This window comes from Rhinatrema bivittatum, chromosome 1 (assembly GCF_901001135.1).
Source record: "Rhinatrema bivittatum chromosome 1, aRhiBiv1.1, whole genome shotgun sequence".
Lineage (NCBI taxonomy): Eukaryota > Metazoa > Chordata > Amphibia > Gymnophiona > Rhinatrematidae > Rhinatrema > Rhinatrema bivittatum.
This window is the reverse complement of record NC_042615.1, coordinates 497,399,172-497,418,379: the sequence shown is the minus strand read 5'-3', so window position 1 is coordinate 497,418,379 and position 19,208 is coordinate 497,399,172. Positions and strand designations below refer to the sequence as shown.

Here is a 19,208-nt window from a genome sequence, read left to right as displayed (position 1 = left end):
AATCCATAAACAATTATTAGCTAGGTAGAGTTGGGGACAGCCACCACTTATCCCGAGGAGTGGGCAACAACAAATGGAAATATTCTTTGGGATCTTTTGGTACTTCCTAGAGATCTGGATTGATCACTATTAAAAGACAGGATGCAGGACTCTATGGACCCTTGGTTTGACTTAGCATGACGTTATGTTCTTACTGAATCCATGTACTGTATTTCTCCATCAGCTGTATGGTAAAGATACATCATATATATACAGACAACTTCAGGCTGAAGCAAGCAGGAGTAAGACAGGAACGTCATCTCGGCCCCACCCTCCTAATAAAGTTTCCTGAATCTGAATCTCTGTATTGGCTTAATCCCTGCTGCTGTCACAAGCTGCTGGGTTTAGGACCATCCCCAAATCCTCCCCCCATTTGGAAATAGAGGATGGTCATGGAGCTGGGGGGAAGGGTCTCTATTTCGTATATCATAGTGCATCTATTTCTTTTCTTTAAAAGGATGTGGCAGGCCCCTTCTGGCTATGGTGAGAGAAGGAAATGAGGGGAGCTGGTAGAGATGATATGGTAGAGAGGAGAGGGACAGAAGGGCAAAGGAGAGCTGGGCAAAGGAAAAGAGCGAGGAGGGAGTCAGGGAAAGCACAAAGATGGAGAAAGGTGAGCTAGGGAGAGGCTCTTATAGATCACTCACAGGCCAATGCAATAAGACGTGCACTAATCTCCTATCTGCATTGGACGCTTTTATGCACGCCCGAAACGAATGCCCAATTGCAGATAAACCTGTACGCTAGGCTGGGTACACCTTATTGAATCGGCCTGTCAGTACAGTGTCGATTGCAATGGATATTAGCAGTTATTATCCCTTTCCTGGAGCCATATGAAAATGGCAATGGTAATTTTTCTAGCATGTGGATAGATGGATTCAGGACCAGTAGGTTATGCACCTCTGCCAGCAGATGGAGACGGAGCAAACTGACGTCACAGTACATATACTTCTGCAGTGACATCAGCCTGCCAGTATTCTCCGTCTTCAGCAGATGGTGGACGTGCATCTCCCTACTGGAGATTGCTTCAGATTTTAGAAGGAGAATTTTATAAAGAAAAGAAAAAAGCCCCGCTCTCCTGCGGTGATACCAAATGGTCCTTCCCCCAGTTGAGAATTCCTGAGGTGACTTCGTGGTTCCTCAGATGAGTGCCTTGGTCAGGTAGCTGGTTTTTCAGCCAGCATGGACTTAGTTGATTGTACAGCTTAAAGACAGTGGGTGTAGGAAGTCGAGTGTGGCAGTGACAGCAGATGCCCTCTCCGCCCCGCAGCTGGAGACCATATCTGTACTCAGCCGGGAAGGGCTGAGTTCAGGTAAGTTTAAAAAAAAAAAAGTGGGAGGAGAAGGAGGAGAGAGGGTCCTTTTCTAAATTAAAATACCTGCGGAGGTGAGGGCAGCCCGGCCTTGAGGTCTTCGTGGTGAGGCTACCCGGCCCCGACGACGCTGGTAACCCCGCCCATGTGTGACGTCATCGAGGCGGGACGACTGGGCCCATAAAATCGGCCCTGCAGCGGCGCTTGTCGTCGCCGGCGCTTGTCCTAAGCCGCGCTTCTTAAGGGGCGCACGGCTTAGTGCGGCTTTGTGTCGGATTTGTGAGGAACTTGAAACTGAACAGTTTATCTTCTTAACTGTAAGTAACCCTCTCATTATAACTTCTCCCCTCAATAAGGAGCCAAGAAAAGTTTGTACCGAATGTGGGTGCCTATTAGGTTCTGAGTTGTATATTTTCAAAATGCCTCATTCTGTAAGGAAAAGGAGGGCCAAGGAGCGAGTTGAGCCTACAACTACCCCTGGTAACCAAATAAAAGGACCTATGGACTCCCATGTGCAACGTACATTAAGATCGGATGTGGCGCAGATGGAGGGGCCTCTTGAATTTATTTCTGAGGCCTTACCATCGGACCTTTCAACATCTTTATCCCCGATCCAAAGGGAACCACCTGTTAACCCGGCTACATCCAGAGCCCACGGAACTTGGAGGGAGGCCACAACTGCGGAAGTCGCAGATTTAGGGTCTCCAATAGTAGGCCCAAGCTCCCTGGATTTGTCTGGGATGGAAAGCCCGGTGGCAGTCCGGATAGGACAGACCTCCTCACTGAACTTGGTACAAGGAGATTCCCATCAAGATTCAATAAAGATGGACAACTCTGTTTATTTGCCTAAAATATATGTCCCACAGATAACTAAACCTGAAGTAGTTACATTGGATGTAATAATGGAAGCTATAGTGAGTCTGCAGAATTCTATGGTAGCTCAAGTAAATCCTGTTATAGAAAAAGTAAACAACATACAGGGAAAAATAATTAATATGGAGCTAAGAAAAGATAAAGAAATTAAAGAACTAGAGAAAATTAAAGGAGACATAGATAGTACAAAAATGGTACAAGAGGCAATGATAAAAGAAAATCAAATATTGCAAATGAAATTGGAGAATTTAGAAAATGTTAATAGAAAGAAAAATCTTCGTTTTGTTAATTTTCCAATGCTCCCACATATAACACCTAAAGAAATGTTTAAGAAATACTTATTAGAAATCCTTAAAGTACCAGAAAACACTATACCACCATTAGTGAAGAGTTATTATATTCCAGTGTATAGAAAAGGAGTACAGCAGGAAGAGCAGGAGGGAACACAAGTTATGGATAAATTGGAAACTAGTCTGGATGTTTCCAAAATTTTGGAGACATCTGATAGTGAAATGGTACAGAGTGCTACATTATTAACCACTTTTGTATATGAAACTGATCGTGACTGGGTATTTCGATTATTTTTTAAACATAGAATGGAATTATTTCTGACTTTAGCTATAAGAATCTACCCAGACTTTTCTAAAATAACACAAAAGAGGAGGAAACAATTTCTTTTATTTAGGTCAAAGGTTCTCCAATTAGGGGCAACCTTTCACCTTAAATACCCTTGTAAATGCTGTATAGGATATAAGGGTAAGTCCTTTGTTTTCTATACTCCCCCTCAACTATCAATTTTTCTGAGTGACAAAACACAAGTGGGGAATCTTGAATCGGAATCCCCGTAGTACCTTTATGTTCAGTGAGCCCTAAGAAATATAGAGTATGTAGCAAGGCACATTATTGAGATAAGTAAAAAAATTTTCTAGAAGTTTGTTGAACTGGTATCCTTATAATTGAGGACTAAATTAGCATTGTGGATGTATTTGCTTTAGTATTGTTAATTCAAATAGTAACTATGTTTGTTTCCTAAATGCTTTTCTTAATCAAGAATGATCTTGTATTATTAAATGTTTAAAATTGAATAAATATTAAATAAAATAAAAAAAAGTCAGAGATAGTGTAGAGGGGTTGTGTACGATTTCCTCTGGTCTCCATGCTCAGTGCACCGTTCCGACATTCTTTCTTGCTTCCATGGGGGTTAAGAGAACTGGGCAGCCTAGTGGGTTGAGTAGACTGGGTGGGCTAGGCCCCACTGTTAGGCTTTTTTTTCCTGTGCACTGCATGGTAGGTCATGGCGGCATTTTCATGCGATTTTCTACACATTTGGCTGCCCTCTACAGGACCGTTGGTGTGCGCACTGTGTTCAGCTGCGCATCCAAATTGTGCGCCCAGTTTCTTTTGGGCATGCTGCCTGGGCGCACTTTCTAACACGTATTGGTTCTGTGCTCAGGTTTGGTGCGGTGACTGTTACGAGCGCGCGCGGGCGCGGTCGTCATAAGCGGGTGGTGAGCCCTTGGGCCACGGCAGGACTCAAGGAGGAGCCCCAAGCCACACCGTGGGAGGTGAGCTGAGCAGGCATGGTGAGCCAGGCAGGCAGGAACAGAAGCAGGGAGTCCGACCCTCAGCCGGACCTGCATGCCCATGGTAGCAAACACGGGGAAGTTGACTAATGAACGGTCCTCCGACTGTTCCCGGCCCTTTCGGACCTGCCGCTGGGAACGGCAATGGGCAGCAGGCCGGACAGAGGCGAGGGCAGACAGAGTCCTTACACTGAGGACGTGAGACGAGGGCTGAAGCAGACATCCAAGAGAGGCTGAAGCAAGACGTTGGAGACATCAGGGCAAGGGCTGAAGCGAGACATAGGAAAGATCCAGGCGAGCAGGAACTCCGATGCTGGGATACTGACATCCGAAGCCCCTTCGGCTGGCAGAAGCTCAAGAGCCCGTGGGACGAATCCCTCCTGTTGGCCACTCCAGGGCCCAACAGGACAGAAGGCTCAGGAACCAGACGAGGACGAAGGTCAAGGCAGAGACACGAAGACATCAGGGCAAGGGCTGAAGCAAGACATTGAGACAAGGTACCATCTAGACACGGCAGACCACGGAGGACCTGGATCGGGAGAGGCCACAGACAACGGTGTAACCCAATCCGAAGGCAAACAGGAACTAACAAGCAAGTCCTTATATACTGGAGGTTGTGGCAACTCCCTGGGAGGAGTTAGACAGGACCGCCCCTTGCTGGCCCCACAACTGGGGAAGAGAGCTGCGGGCCAGCCCCTAGAGAAACGGGCGTGGCTGGAAGCAGGAAGTCCAAACACAGGCACGACGCCACAGGAACAGCTAGGCCTCTCAGGCCCTGGAGCAAGTCCCGGATGGAACACAGGCGAGGCCCTGGCTTCAAAGCGGCCTCTGGAGGAAGGTAAGAGACCTTCTGTAGCGCAGCAACAGGGGGGATCGCAACAGTGACAGTGCCAAACTTGGGCACAGACTTGAGGTGCCTAAATTTTGTGTGCATAAATTTTGTGCGCTTAAATTTTTTCAGTGTGAATCAACTGGATGTACATCTTCAGTCGCCTGCAAAGCGTACTGACAAACTAATTGCACTGGTGACCAAGAAACCTAAGCGCCTTTCATTCTGTGTTGCCTGTCATATTCAGGCATCCCAGTGGGAAGTGCCCGCTAACATGTGTCAGTGCTACTTAGAGGCTCAAGGATAATTATCTTCCTCTGATTTTACTAAGCCTGGTTCTTTCCAGCCTGATGATGGCCTGGTTAAGGACTTGTCCAGAGGAACGCCTGACCTTGGAACTCCCATGACTGGTTCCTCTGCAGGGGATGGCAGCTCAGTGGGCCCCACACAAGTGCCTTCTGGTTTTGGCATGGATCCTTCTGCCTTTTCTTGGGTAGAACTTTTTCTCAAGGATTGCAATCCTTTCTTCAGGTGCAATCCTCAGCCCCACCCAATCCTGTCAGGTCAGATCCTCAGGTGGTGGCTTCTCCCTCTTCCGGTACTATGTTTAAGCACCGAAGCACACCTCGGTTAGCTTTGGATATTCCCGACAGGAATTCAGATGGCACTGATGATGAGGCAGATCCTGACTCTCTGGAAGATGGGGAAATTCCTCCGGGACTGGAACCCTATAGGACTATGTTGCGGTTCTTTCACAGAGATGAACTGCCGGCTCTGATTTCCCAGACTTTTAAGATGCTGGGAGTGCCTGGGGCAGATTCCATGTCCGAGCCAAAGAGAAATCCAAGTCTCTTGTTTTTTCCCTGTTATGGAAGCCATTCAAGAATTGATTGATCTTGAATGGGAAGCTCCAGAGGCAAATTTCAAAAGGGGTCGGACTTTGGATGGCCTTTACTCCCTGGATCCAGTGGTGAGAGAGCATCTGCATTTTCCGAAAGTGGATGCACTTGTCTGTGTTGTCTCTAAGTGGATGACTAATCCCGTGGAGGAAGAGACGGCCTTAAAGGATGTGTATGATAGGAGGATTGGGGCCATTCTTAAGCAAGCATTTGAAGCAGTAGCAATGACATTGCAGATAGCTTCCTGTTGTTCCCTGGTAGCTCGCTCTTGTCCGCTTCTCTATCAGGAGGTTGATGACTCTGGAGTGAATCCCAGAGCAGTTATGGAACCCACCATCGCCTTTTTAGCAGATGTGGGCTGCGATTTGGTCCATACCTCGGCTACAAGACTGGCTTCGGTAATAGCGGCCAGGCGTCAACTATGGCAGCAAAATTGGTCAGCCAACACAACCTCCAAAGCTAATCTTATGAAATTGCCTTTTAAAGGCTCACTCTTGTTTGAGAGGGAGTTGGAGAAACTGACCAGTAAATGGGGCAAATCCCTGGTTCCTTGGTTGCCGGAGGATAAGAAGCAGTTGCTGCGCCCCTTTGGTATGAGGGTCATTTCAGGAGTTCCAAGCGGTTTCATCCCTACAAAGGGCCAAACTTTCAGTCTTTCGGCAGGTCTCAGTCCTTTCGTCCCAGACAGTCCAAATGAGGCGCAGGCTTGGGTAGAGGATCCTCCCTAGCCTCACAATGAAGTTTGCCAACCCACTTTCAGGAACAAGAGATAGGGGGATGCCTCTCTCTCTTTTATCAAAGGTGGATTGAGATCACATCGGATCAGTGGGTCCTGGAGGTGATATGAGAAGGATATATGCTGGAATTTCACAGTGTTCTTCGGGATGTGTTCATGGTGTCTCCTTGCCATTTCCCACAGAAGAAGCAGGCAGTGGAATCTACATGTCCAGGCTCCTCAGTCTGAGGGCTGTTGTTCCAGTGCCTATGTCTCATGAAAGTACGGGGCGATATTCCATTAATTTTGTTGTGCTCAAGAAGGAGGGCTCCTTTTGTCCCATCCTGGATCTCAAAGGAGTCAACCGTCATTTGCGAGTGACTCATTTTCACATGGAAACTTTGTGCTCAGTGATAATGGCCATGCAGTCAGGGGAATTTCTGACCTCCCTGGATCTGTCTGAGGCCTACCTCCATATTCACATCTGATTGGAGCACCAATGTTTTCTGCATTTCACGGTGTTGGGGCGCCATTATCAGCTTTGGGAATGGCCAGGGTTTGGTCTGGCCACTGCTCCCAGAACTTTTTCCAAGGTTTGTAGTGGTGGTGGTGGCAGAGTTGAGAAGGGATGGAATCCTAGTACACCCGTATTTGGACAACTGGCTGATTCGAGCCAAATTTCTGGAAAAGAGCTGCCTGGTGACCCACAAGCTTATCTCCCTGTTGCAGGAGCTCGGTTGGGTGGTGTATCTAACCAAAAGCAGTCTTCAACTATCTCAGTCATTGGAGTATCTGGGTGTTCGGTTCAACACGAGGCAGGACAACGTTTTCCTGTCAGAAGTTCGGATTCAGAAGTTGATGTCGCAGGTGCGTTTTTTGGTGAACTCTTTATGCCCGATAGTATAATACTATCTACAAGTACTCAGTTTAATGGCGGCAACCCTGGAAGTGGTGCCATGGGCAAGAGTGCATATGCATCCTCTTCAGTGCTCCCTGCTGTCTCGTTGGAACCCACAGTCTCAGGATTATTTGGTTTAGCTCCAATTGCCAATGGAAATCTGCTCTCACCTCCAGTGGTGGTTGCAGGCGGATCATCTGAGAAAGGAAGTTTCACTGACATCACCGGACTGGTTGATAATCACGACAGATGTGAGTCTCCAGGATTGGGGAGCTCACTCTCAGGAACTAACAGCACAAGGACGCTGAAATACAGAAGAGTTTTTCTGGAGCATTAATCAGCTGGAAGCCTGGGTGATCCGGTTGGCGTGCTAGCAATTCAGTGGCAGATTGCAGGGTCAAACGGTCTGAGTAATGTTGGACAGCACAACAATGGTGGCTTACATCAATCAGCAGGGAGGAACCAAGAGTCAGCAAGTGTCACAGGAAGTAGACCAATTTGCATGATGGCCGTGAGAGATGTATTATGTCATAGAATACGCATAAACAAATATTGCAAAAACAAAACTAGGTTTACTAAATGTAAATATATGGATCATAAATCAGCAAAGCTAAGTAATATTAAAATTATGTATGTATGGGTTTGGCGAGTGTTTGACACTCGGTATAAGGATCGAGGTGTTCTTCCCCATTTAGTTAAGATCCTGCTTATTTTGGAATTTTTGCAGGATGGGTTAAATAAAGGTGTTATGTTAGGGACCGCTAGGAGAGCAATCCCAACTTGAGGGGAGTGTGTGCCCTTGGGCCTCGGCACGACCCCAGATGAATCCAAGACAGCACCAAGGGTTGGCGAGGCGTGTCCCAGCATGGGCGAAGACTAAGTCTGATCCTCTGCTGGACCTGCATGCTTCTGGAAGCCAACAACACTATGTTGGTATTTGAACAGTCTTCCGACCATTCCCAGCCCTTTCAGACCTGCCGCTAGGTATCGACAAGAAGCAGCAGGCCGGACTGAGGATGAGGGCAGACGGAGGCCTTGTGACACAGAAGACTCAAGACGAGATGAGAAGACTCTGGAAGTGGATGAGGATTTTGGAAGACTCTCGACGAGATGAGGAACTTGGAAGACTCTTGGATGAGAAGAGAAACTGGAAGGTGCGGACATTAGCACTGTCTCTCAGGGCGCCCTACACAGTCCACCCGCGGGACTGGTCACGGACCACCCTGTCCCACTGTGCGCCCTACACAACCTAGAAAGGCTGGTCATGGACCACGCGGAGAGCGGGACAAGCGCAGGAAGGGAATCCAGTTGAGACGAAAACTCCAAAGACGAGAACAGGAACCGGCAAGACGGATTTACCCCAACAAGGAGTCATCTGGAGAACCAAAGGAGCTAGAGGGTCAGGAGGACTCGGAACGAGCAAAGGAGGAGCGGAACCTAGGAACATCAGGAAGTGAAACATCAGGAAGCCTGGAACATCAGGGAGTAAAACATCAGGAAGCCTGGACTAGGAACCTCAAGACATGAAGACATGGAACATCAGGAAACCACGAACACAGGAAGCAGACGAGACATGGAGCTCCAATGAAGAAATGACGGAGCGCTGGAAGATGAGGCTTCCAGGAGCAAGTAACTCCAATGCAAGGCAAAGCTGAAGTGTTGGAGAAGCCCTTTTATAGGGCTGAGACAGGAAACAGTCATCAGGTGGGGCCCAGGGCATATCCGGCCGTGGGCCCTTTAAATCTTGTGAAGAGATGCGGCCCGTACCTTAGGAACAGGAAGCAGGAAGTTGTGCAGGACCATAGCCAGCGGCCATGCTACTGCTAACGCCGAAGAGCAGGGCAGGGCCAAGGAACAGGCCCAGCATTGTCGGCAGCTTTCAGGCCGCAGAGGGCAGACTGAGGAGCGGCTCCAGCCGCAAGAAAGACCGGGGACTGCAGCGTCCAGGCCACGGGGCAGGCAGAGAGAAAGTAAGAGGCTGCCCAGAAGGCAGAATCACAACAAAAGGCTTGGCTCTTAATTCCTTGAAGGTACAGGTTGCGGCTCTTGCCTGTTCAGGGGCCAGCTGGATAATGAATCTTTATCATCTTTATCATCTCATCCTGATGTGGTCCATTTCTTGAAGGGAGTGAAACATCTTCACCCTCCCTTATGGTTATTGGTTCCTTTGTAGAGTCTTAACCTGGTGTTGGGTTTCTTGGCAGACCCTGTGTTTCGACTGCTGCATAGCCTTTCCTTGCAGTTATTGACCTTGAAAACAGTATTTTTGGTGGCGATATGTTTTGGTCATCAAATTTCCAAGCTGAAAGCCTTGTCTTGCCAGGAGCCATTCCTTCAAGTGATTCCAGGAGCGATACAGCTGCATATTATTCCTTCATTCTTGCCTAATGAGGTCTCGGAGTTTCACTTGAATCAACCCATTTCCTTGCCGTCCTTTGATAAGGAAAGAGTTGCGGATTGAATATCGCCTGTTGCTTCCCTTGGATTTCAAGAGACATGTCATGTGGTATCTGGAGGTTTTTAAACCTTTCCAAAAGTTGGATTGTCTGGTGGAGGAAAACAGGGTGAACAGCTTTGCAGGCTACAATAGCTTGCTAGATTAAGGAGGTAGTCATGGCCGCGTATTTGGATACTGAAAGCCGTTGCCTACTCAGGTTAGGGCTCATTCCACTAGGGCTCAGGCAGAGTCATGGGCGGAGGTTAGATTGTTGTCTCCTGTTGACTATTGCCAAGCTGCAACGTGGTCCTCCTTATACATTCTTTCCAGGTATTATCATCTGGATGTGTATGTCCAGGAGGATACAGCCTTTGCAAGTGCGGTGTTGAGTGGACTGTGGGCAGCCTCCCACCCTATTCGGGAGTAGCTTGGGTACATCTCACTGGTCCTGAATCCATCTATCCACATACTAGGAAATGAGAAATTACTACTTACCCGATAATTTTCTTTTCCTTAAAGTGGATAGATGGATTCAGCTTCCCGCCCTCGACTGCCGAATGATTGTGTGATGGTCCTCCTGTGTAGCTACATGTTCCAGGAGATTACTGGTAAGTGTTTATCCAGTCCCTAGACTAGTGTTAATGTACTTCTTGTCTGAGTTCATTGTTTCATGTTGCCTGAGTATTAAAATGGTTATATATTTTTTAATCTAGTTTTTTGCTAGTCTGTCCATGGTTGCTTTTGACGAGAATACTGGGAGGTTGATGTCACTGCAGGAGTATTTATATACTGTGACGTCAGTTTGCTCCATCTCCATCTCCTGGCAGAGGTGCATAACTCACTGGTCCTGAATCCATCTATCCACCTTAAGGAAAAGGAAATTATCAGGTATGTAGTAATTTCTCATTTATTTTAATATCCCAATTAAAAAAAAAATCAAAACAGTATACAGTAAAAAATTAATATCAATATCAATATCATAACATAGATGATTACATAACATTTTTAAATATTAAGGGCCCAATATTCAAAGCATGTTTAGTGCTATTTAGCTGGATAAGTGGGACTTGTGTGGCTATGTACCAGCTGCTAAATATGCGCCTACAATCAGCGGCCACCGCTTAGCCGTATAAGTTAGGGTTGCCAACTGGATTCAGATTTTCAGGATAGGTTGATCCAGTCCTGGGTTTACTCTCCTACATGGCAGGTACTTATAGTCTTGCCTTTCTTAGGGAATGTAATAGGGAAATCAGAATAAGTACCAGCATGCAATTGGTAAAACCAGGACTGGATCAACCTTTCCTCAAAATCTGAAGCCAGTTTGGCAACCCTAGTATAAGCCTCTGGTATGGCTAAAAGTTACACATACAAAAAGTAGACATGTACTGGGCAGATCGGGAGCAGGACAAATTAGCCATATAACTTACTTGGCTAAATACTGATATTTGGAATTAGTTGCATACGTTTACGTCCAAGTTTAGATGCCCCACAGAGCAGGTCTAAACTTAACCAGGTACACTTATCCGGCTAAGTGTGCACACATATGTGTATATTCAACAGTTAATATTTACATTTCAGCCTATTGATACATTAGAATAGCAAGTGAAAAAATAAGACTATGAAACGGTACATAGGTAATCAAATGAATAAACATGACAGTTGTGAATGGTAATAGTATGATAAATATTCAGCAGGAATTAGTGAGAGAGGGTTTGAGGTTGGTTGATTCGTGTTTACATTCCATTATTGCATACGAGTTAGTGCTAGTGAGAGGAGGTTTTATTCAAGGCTTGGAAATGCTTTTTTGAAAAGCCAAGTTTTTAGTCTTTTCCTAAATGTTAAAGAGCATGGCTCTTGTCTCAAATCAGGTGGGATCGAGTTCCAGAGAGCTGGACCTGCTGATGAGAAGGCTCTGAGACTCAAGGATTTATGTTGGTAGGTTTTGGCCTTTGGAATTTGGAGTGACTCTTTGTAGTGTTCCCTGATAGGCCTGGCGGAGGTGAATTTTTTAAGTGGTATTTGTAGGTCAAGTTGCGTGTGTTGGTTGATAGTTTTGTATATGATGTTAATGGTTTTGTACATGATTCTATAGTGGATCGGAAGCCAATGGAGGTTTTTGAGAATAGGTGAAATGTGGTCAATTTTCCTGGAATTTGTAAGGACTCTGGCTGCAGAGTTCTGAACCATTTGTAAAGGTTTGGTGTAAGAAGCTGGGAGGCCTAATAGTAATGAGTTGCAATAATCTAGTTTGGAAAAGATTATTGCTTGCAAGATTGTTCTGAAGTCCTGAGTGTGAAACAGCGGTTTTATTCTTTTCAGGATATGTAATTTGTAGAAGCAATCTTTGGTGGTTTGGTTAATGAATGTTTTGAGGTTGAGACGATTGTCTAGGATGGCTCCTAAGTCTCTTACGTGGGTTGTTTGAAGGAGTGTGGGTGGTTTAGGAAGTGTGTTATTGTTTTCCGGTGATATGAGCAGGAATTCTGTTTTCGAAGCATTGAGTACAAGGTTTAGACTGTTGAGGAGAAGTTTAATTTCTAATAGGCAACTGTCCCAGTATTCCATTGTTTTTGAGATTGATTCTTTTATAGGGATTACGATCTGTACGTCGTCTGCAAAAAGGAAATGTTTCAGGCTTAATTTTGTAAGTAGTTGGCAGAGTGGTAGCAGGTAGACATTGAAAAGGGTGGGTGAAAGTGATGATCCTTGCGGCACTCCTCTATTAGAAGGGTGGTATTGGGATTCTTTATTATGAATTTTGACTCTGTATCCTCTGTTTTCTAGAAATGTTTTGAACCAGTTTAGTGTGGCACCTGTTAAACCAATGTTTGCCAGCTGTTTTAGAAGAAGGGCGTGGTTGACGGTGTCAAAGGCCGCCGAGAAGTCAAGGAGGATTAGAAAATATGCTTGGCCTTTATCAATACCAGAGAGTAGGTAGTCCATGAGTGAAATTAGTAGCGTTTCGGTGCTTGCGGCTTTGCGAAAACCATATTGGTTTGGGGACAGAATACTGTGGTCCTCTAGGTAGTTGGATAGTTGGGTGTTTACCAGTTTTTCCATGATTTTAGCTATAAATGGTAGGTTGGAAATAGGGCGGAAGTTGTTGGGATCACATGCATTTAGATTTGGTTTTTTTAGCAGTGGCTTGATTGAGGCAGTTTTTAGGTCATCTGGGTAGATGCCATGTGATAAGGAGCAGTTTATAATATCTGCTATGGTTTTTGCTATTGTGTCCGGGATAAGAAGAAGCATTTTGGTAGGGATTTGATCAAATGGGTGTGATGACGGTTTCATTCTTTTAATACATTTTGTATCTCTGTGATTGTGATGGGTTCAAAGGCATTAAGCTGGATGTCTTTATTTTGGGGAAGATATGTGTTATCTGGAGACGTAGTGTTTGGAATCAGCTGATTAAGGAGATCCGATATTTTTTTGTTAAAATGAAGAGCCAATTCGTCTGCTTTAGTCTGGGCTTGTTCGGGTGGTATATCTGGAGTGATAGGTTTAGTGAGGCTGGAAACGAAGGCGAATAGAGCTTTTGAGTCAAAGCTGAGATGATGAACCTTTCGGGCATAGTAGTCTCTTTTGATTTTCAACGTGGTACTTTTGTAAAGATGGAGTGATCGTTTGTAATCAGAGAGTGAGGCTGGTGAAGGGGCTTTGCGCCATTTTCTTTCTTTTTGCCGAAGTAATTGTTTGAGTTTTCGTAGTTCATCATTATACCAGGGTTGACGTTTCAATCTTTCAAACTTATCCAATCCTTTTTTAAACACAGCTATACTAACTGCACTAACCACATCCTCTGGCAACAAATTCCAGAGTTTAATTGTGCGTTGAGTAAAAAAGAACTTTCTCCGATTAGTTTTAAATGTGCCCCATGCTAACTTCATGGAGTGTCCCCTAGTCCTTCTACTATCCGAAAGAGTAAATAACCGATTCACATCTACCCGTTCTAGACCTCTCATGATTTTAAACACCTCTATCATATCCCCCCTCAGTCGTCTCTTCTCCAAGCTGAAAAGTCCTAACCTCTTTAGTCTTTCCTCATAGGGGAGTTGTTCCATTCCCCTTATCATTTTGGTAGCCCTTCTCTGTACCTTCTCCATCGCAATTATATCTTTTTTGAGATGTGGCGACCAGAATTGTACACAGTATTCAAGGTGCGGTCTCACCATGGAGCGATACAGAGGCATTATGACATTTTCCGTTTTATTCATCATTCCTTTTCTAATAATTCCCAACATTCTGTTTGCTTTTTTGACTGCCGCAGCACACTGAACCGACGATTTCAATGTGTTATCCACTATGACACCTAGATCTCTTTCTTGGGTTGTAGCACCTAATATGGAACCCAGCATCGTGTAATTATAGCATGGGCTATTTTTCCCTATATGCATCACCTTGCACTTATCCACATTAAATTTCATCTGCCATTTGGATGCCCAATTTTCCAGTCTCACAAGGTCTTCCTGCAATTTATCACAATCTGCTTGTGATTTAACTACTCTGAACAATTTTGTGTCATCTGCAAATTTGATTATCTCACTCGTCGTATTTCTTTCCAGATCATTTATAAATATATTGAACAGTAAGGGTCCAAATACAAATCCCAAACAGTAAGGGTCCCAATAAAATCCCTGAAATGTTCTAAGAATCTAGTACAAACTAAAGCAGATCAAATGTCCTTAAAATGCAATCAGTTAAACTAATTCACCATTCTTTAAGAAGTTTCCTGAAACTTAAATCATTTATTTCTGCTTGAAAGTCACAAGGGACAATATTTCCTACTAAAGATGCTTGATAGTGAAAAGAAGTTTGCATTGTATTTTCCAGTCTTATTTTTTCAGGGGGATGGAAGCCTTAATAATTAAGACTAAGAGTTCTTACTGGTCTGTGAGGGGCAAGTCGATTTGTCAGATAAACTGACTGCCGGATGTAATATGCTCTATAAGTACAACAGAAGATTGTGAACCTATTTCTATACTACACTGGCAACCAATGGTGTTCTTCTACTAGTGGAATTACATACTCAGATTCTGAAATGCTGAAAATGACACGAGCTGCAGTATTCTGTAATAACTCTACTCTCTTCAGAGAAGCCTCAGACATTCCTAGATACAGGGAATTACAAGAGCACAACTCAGAATTGTAAGATCAGATTTCTCCATAAAGGGCCTTAATCTTCAAATCATTTGAAGCGAAAAGAAGACTGATTTAGTCAAACTAGAAACCTGCTTAGACATTAACAAGGCACTATCCAGATTCAAATCCTAATATTTTTATCACATCAGCTGAAGGGATAGCTGTCCCCTTCGTCTGTGGAGCCATCTGGTTGTTAATAGCTGCAGTCAGATTTTTGTGGATTTACTTTCAGCTTGTGATGGCATAATCCACCAGCTGTGTCATCAAGACCTTGATGTAATCTGAACATTTCCAATGATGAATCTGAATTAGAAAAAGCTAAGCTGAATCTCTGGTCCTGAATTATAGCTGCTAAAGGGGCTAAAACGGAAGCAGTGAAAGTACAGAATCTTGAGGAACTCCACATGTTAGTGCCCTGAGTTCTCACACTTCTTGACCCCAACCTACTTGAAAGGATTAATCCGCAAGAAAAGATCTAATCCATCTTAATACTGTGTCAGCTATTCCCAACTCTTTGAGTCATAACAGTAAAAAAATTATGATCAACAGTAGCAAAAGCAGAGCTCATATCAATTAATATCAAAATTGTGTCTTTACCACTATCCAAATTCATCCTGATTTCATTGCTTGGTACTATCAGCGATTTTTGGTACCATCATCTCTCCAAAACCCTGATTGGCTGAAGTATATTGACTTTATTGGTAAAAATCAGAGAGTAGGGAACTACTACCATATCTAAACATTTGGGTTTTCAGCATATCCATAATGAATATGTATGAGATGGACTTGCATACATTAGAGACCCAGTGTATGTAAATCTACCTCATGCATATTCATTGTGGCTATCCTGAAAACATGACCAGATAAGTGCACATGACCACATAAGTGCACATCCCAGAGAATTGCTGATGTAGTACATGACTGTCCTTGATAATACAATTAATAATCCCATTACCTATCATAAGCACAGTGGGTGTTTGTGCTCACTGTGGTATCCACATTGTCTCCAATCAGCCACTGGTGGTTCTCTGCCTGCCGCAGGCGGATCCGGGGCCAGTCCTTGCTGGTGATGTAACTGCAATCAGCATTGAAGTCCCCGAGGATCAAGATATCCTGCTCGAAGGAAATTCCATTAGGGATCCATCTCACTCTAACACTTCCCACCCCCCCATTTCCCACCCTCTTACCTCAATGAGATACTGCTGCTGCGCATCCTCCCAGGCATCAAAGAGGGCATCCACCTCGCTGACTGCATAATCCGGGCTAGTGTGGATGGAGATGAGCACGAAGCTCTTCAGCTCTGGGGAGGTGAGCAATGGATAGGCGGCTTCAGAAGCGACAGAAGAGAGACAACGTACACTCTTCCACTATCCCATAAAACCTTAGTCTACTCGGCAGTGTCAGCTGTCAGCCAAGTAGGGTAATGTGGCATGTCAGAGGTCAGATAGGCCGACACTCCTGGGGTTTTCAGTAAGGACTAGGTGCTGCAGCGAGAGAAGGCCTTGTTCATTCAGGTGGGAGAGCGCCAATGTGAGAAATGGACGCTATACTGGAAGAAGGCTTTATTTGTGAAGGTGGGAGTGCACTTTTTTTGTGAGTGAGGAGAAGGTGCTATAGTGGGAGAACGTCCTGTGGGAAACCACCTTTGTGTGAATTAGAACTGTGCATTTTTTTTAACTGTATAACCCCCTGTCAGAGATGCACCTGTGGTGAGGGACTGGAACTGTGCCACAAAAGGTTCGCGGATGAAAGAGTCCGTGCCACAATTCTCACAGCCATCATCATAGTGGTACCATCTTGTGGGCTTCACAATGTCCTCTCTGCATTTATAGGTGGAAAGATGGGCATGGAGGAGGTGGATAGTGTGAAAAACACAACAGTGTTAATCTCTTAAGCAATATTATTTTTATGTCTCATTTCTAAGTCCTGGTTTAAAAAAGGATCTCCCATCTCCAGAACCTCTGAGACCCAGTCCTGCCCCTAAAACCTAGGTGAAAATAGAAAAGCATGTTTCAGCTGGGATTAGAACCCACTGTCTTCCAATCTCAAGGCAGAGCCTAAGGCAGTAAAAAGAGGGACACCTTTGCTGGTCAAACAGCAGAAGGCTGGCTCTTACTGCCACATGTGTTGTTCTTGCTTCTCCCCACACTTGTATAGGAGGACCTGGAGACAAGACTTTTGGAGAGGTCTCCTTACTGCTGATACCAGAACCAGGAGTTTCCCCAACCCACCGCATTGCCTGTGGGTGGAAGTGGGCATCCCTGGACCATCATTTCCTTTCCCGTCGGCCACTGACCTGTAAATGTAGACATATTTCTCGCGATAGGAGCTACGACCCAAGTGATCAGAGATGAGGAGGTTGTAGTGGGATCCAGTGGCGCTGGAAATGAGATTGAGTGCACTGAGTAACCACAGAGAATATGGAGGCAGAGGCACAGAGGAGGCTGAATTAGCAGGGCCATTTCCCATGGCCTCCCTTTAGCCTTTCACACGCGATTGCAGCAATGGAAAGATTAATGGCTCTGGCGAAACTACGGTAGATATTTTTGCATCCAGGATTCTGCATATTCCCCCACAACCTCCCCACATTCTTTTATGTTTTCTCTCCTCCCTCCTTATCCTTTCTGTGGGCCTTCATGTTCCCTTCTTTCCTTCTGCTATTACCATCACCTCTACCTTGTGGCTCTTGAGGTAGAAGATGCTGTTGGTGCCAGTTCTGCTCAGAACAGCTAAGTATTAAGTAATCAGTAAGCTCAGGACATGAGCCAGTGTCCCCTCCCTGGCTCCACCTCCCCCTCCTGCACGGACTTCTGATTGGAAAGGTGACCTGCCCCTAAGGGAGGCAGGACATGTGAGTGGGCACTGGCTTAGGTCCCATGCGGACTGACTCTTCTATCAGCAGGCCAAGGTCTGGTACATCTGCTTTAAGAAAGATGAAAGAGGCAAGGAGGGAGCTGGAACCCTGCGCCAACTTCCGGTCTGCACCTACTTGTCCTACCCTAATTACTCTCCTGGTTAATGCTTTCAAATGATCACCATTGTGTGTACACACTCTTTCTAACCTGCAGTTGCCACATAAAGAGATGGCTCTAAATCCAGTGCAATTAGTAACAAGCTGGATGTACAAGGTCAAGAGTCATATACTGTTGCTTTCTAGAGAGGGATGTTTGAACAGCTACTTTCTGGTTTCTCAGGTAAGAACTGTGTTCTGGACTGAGCCAGAGCTGCCATGTGACTAAGATTCTGGAGGGAAACTCTAAGGCAGTCCTCCTAACTTTCTGCCTTCCCTCTTATGATGTACTCATGAAACTGATTTCAAATTGGAAAGCGCAGGAACTCCAAATCCCACAATGCTTTGGGAATTTAGGTCCAGAAAATAGAACAAATCACTTCCTCCAGGAAACTGAGTCACCTGTTGGTTTGGTTGAGCCATTTTCTCCCAAGAGATGGCAGAGGTGAGAAAGATCAAAGAGAAGTTAGTACTTACTTGTTCAACTCCCTCACCAGACTAATAATTGCGGTGTCATCTGAGCTCATCACTTCCTGGACGCTGATGAGCTCATATCGCCTCAGAATCTGCAGAGGAAATGGAGGCAGGTCAAAAGAAGGATCAACCAACCCCACACAGCTGTCAGACATGGTTTGGTGTAACATGACCAGAAAGCTTCAGCTGTCAGGGTTGCCAGCTGAACCGGATCAGCCTTGTTTTGCCCTTTTGTAACCTTGGACGTCTAATCCTGCCTTTCTTAGAGAAATTGGAATTACAAGTGCATAGACGCAACGGGGCAAAAAGAGAATTGGATCAGCCTGTCAGGGTTGACCTGGATCTGGTGGCAATTTTCCTAAATCAGTTCTGGTCTTGTCCCATTGTATCAATTAACTTGTAATCTTCTTCTTATGCAAACTGGAGCTACATGGTAGCTATTTAAATTGGGCTGTGATGATAGAATCAAACTGGTGGCCGGGTCTGTCTGGCAGGCTACGAGCACTGTAATAGCTAGAAGTCCTAACAGAAATGTAGGCGTTCTTGTGGCTGGGTCTATTTGTCAGGCCTCACAGGGGACACAGGATGCTGGATGTTTGGCCAATAGCCACGCTAGTATTGATGGTTGTTTCGATTATTACAGAGGCTTGTAGTTAGGCATGGGAAAGGTGGGTGCTGGAGGGAACTAAGAGCATATTGTATGCTCTTCTACCCAACATGGTGGAATACCAAGGAAGAACTGAAAAAAAGATTGCCCTGGATAAGGAGTGATATTCTATAGGTTGTCACACTGTGCAGCTGACTGCTGGGACGTATCCTTAGCAGTGTGCATAGAATAACTGGGCAGATTGCAAATATCTATTAGTCTTTTTCTGCCGTCATCTAAGTCCATAGAGACAATATTTGTATACAGAGGTGGGGGAAAGAGGGGATGCAGGTTGGTGGAAAAACCAGGACCAGCTCAGCCTGTCCCCGATTACCTGGGGCCACTTCACG

The 19,208-nt window shown here is 45.2% G+C and overlaps 1 protein-coding gene across 1 annotated transcript in view; it reads right to left on the bottom strand.

The window, feature by feature from the left end:
* LOC115098158 (deoxyribonuclease-1-like) overlaps nucleotides 1-19,208 on the bottom strand; it is a 45,522-nt gene that overhangs the window by 11,655 nt on the left and 14,659 nt on the right. The window contains exons 4-8 of the mRNA XM_029614538.1: nucleotides 18,216-18,304; nucleotides 17,025-17,108; nucleotides 16,433-16,548; nucleotides 15,916-16,028; nucleotides 15,684-15,841 (exon numbers count right to left, since the gene is read on the bottom strand). Coding sequence (XP_029470398.1) covers nucleotides 15,684-15,841; nucleotides 15,916-16,028; nucleotides 16,433-16,548; nucleotides 17,025-17,108; nucleotides 18,216-18,304 — 560 coding nt within the window. The remainder of the gene's footprint in view (nucleotides 1-15,683; nucleotides 15,842-15,915; nucleotides 16,029-16,432; nucleotides 16,549-17,024; nucleotides 17,109-18,215; nucleotides 18,305-19,208) is intronic.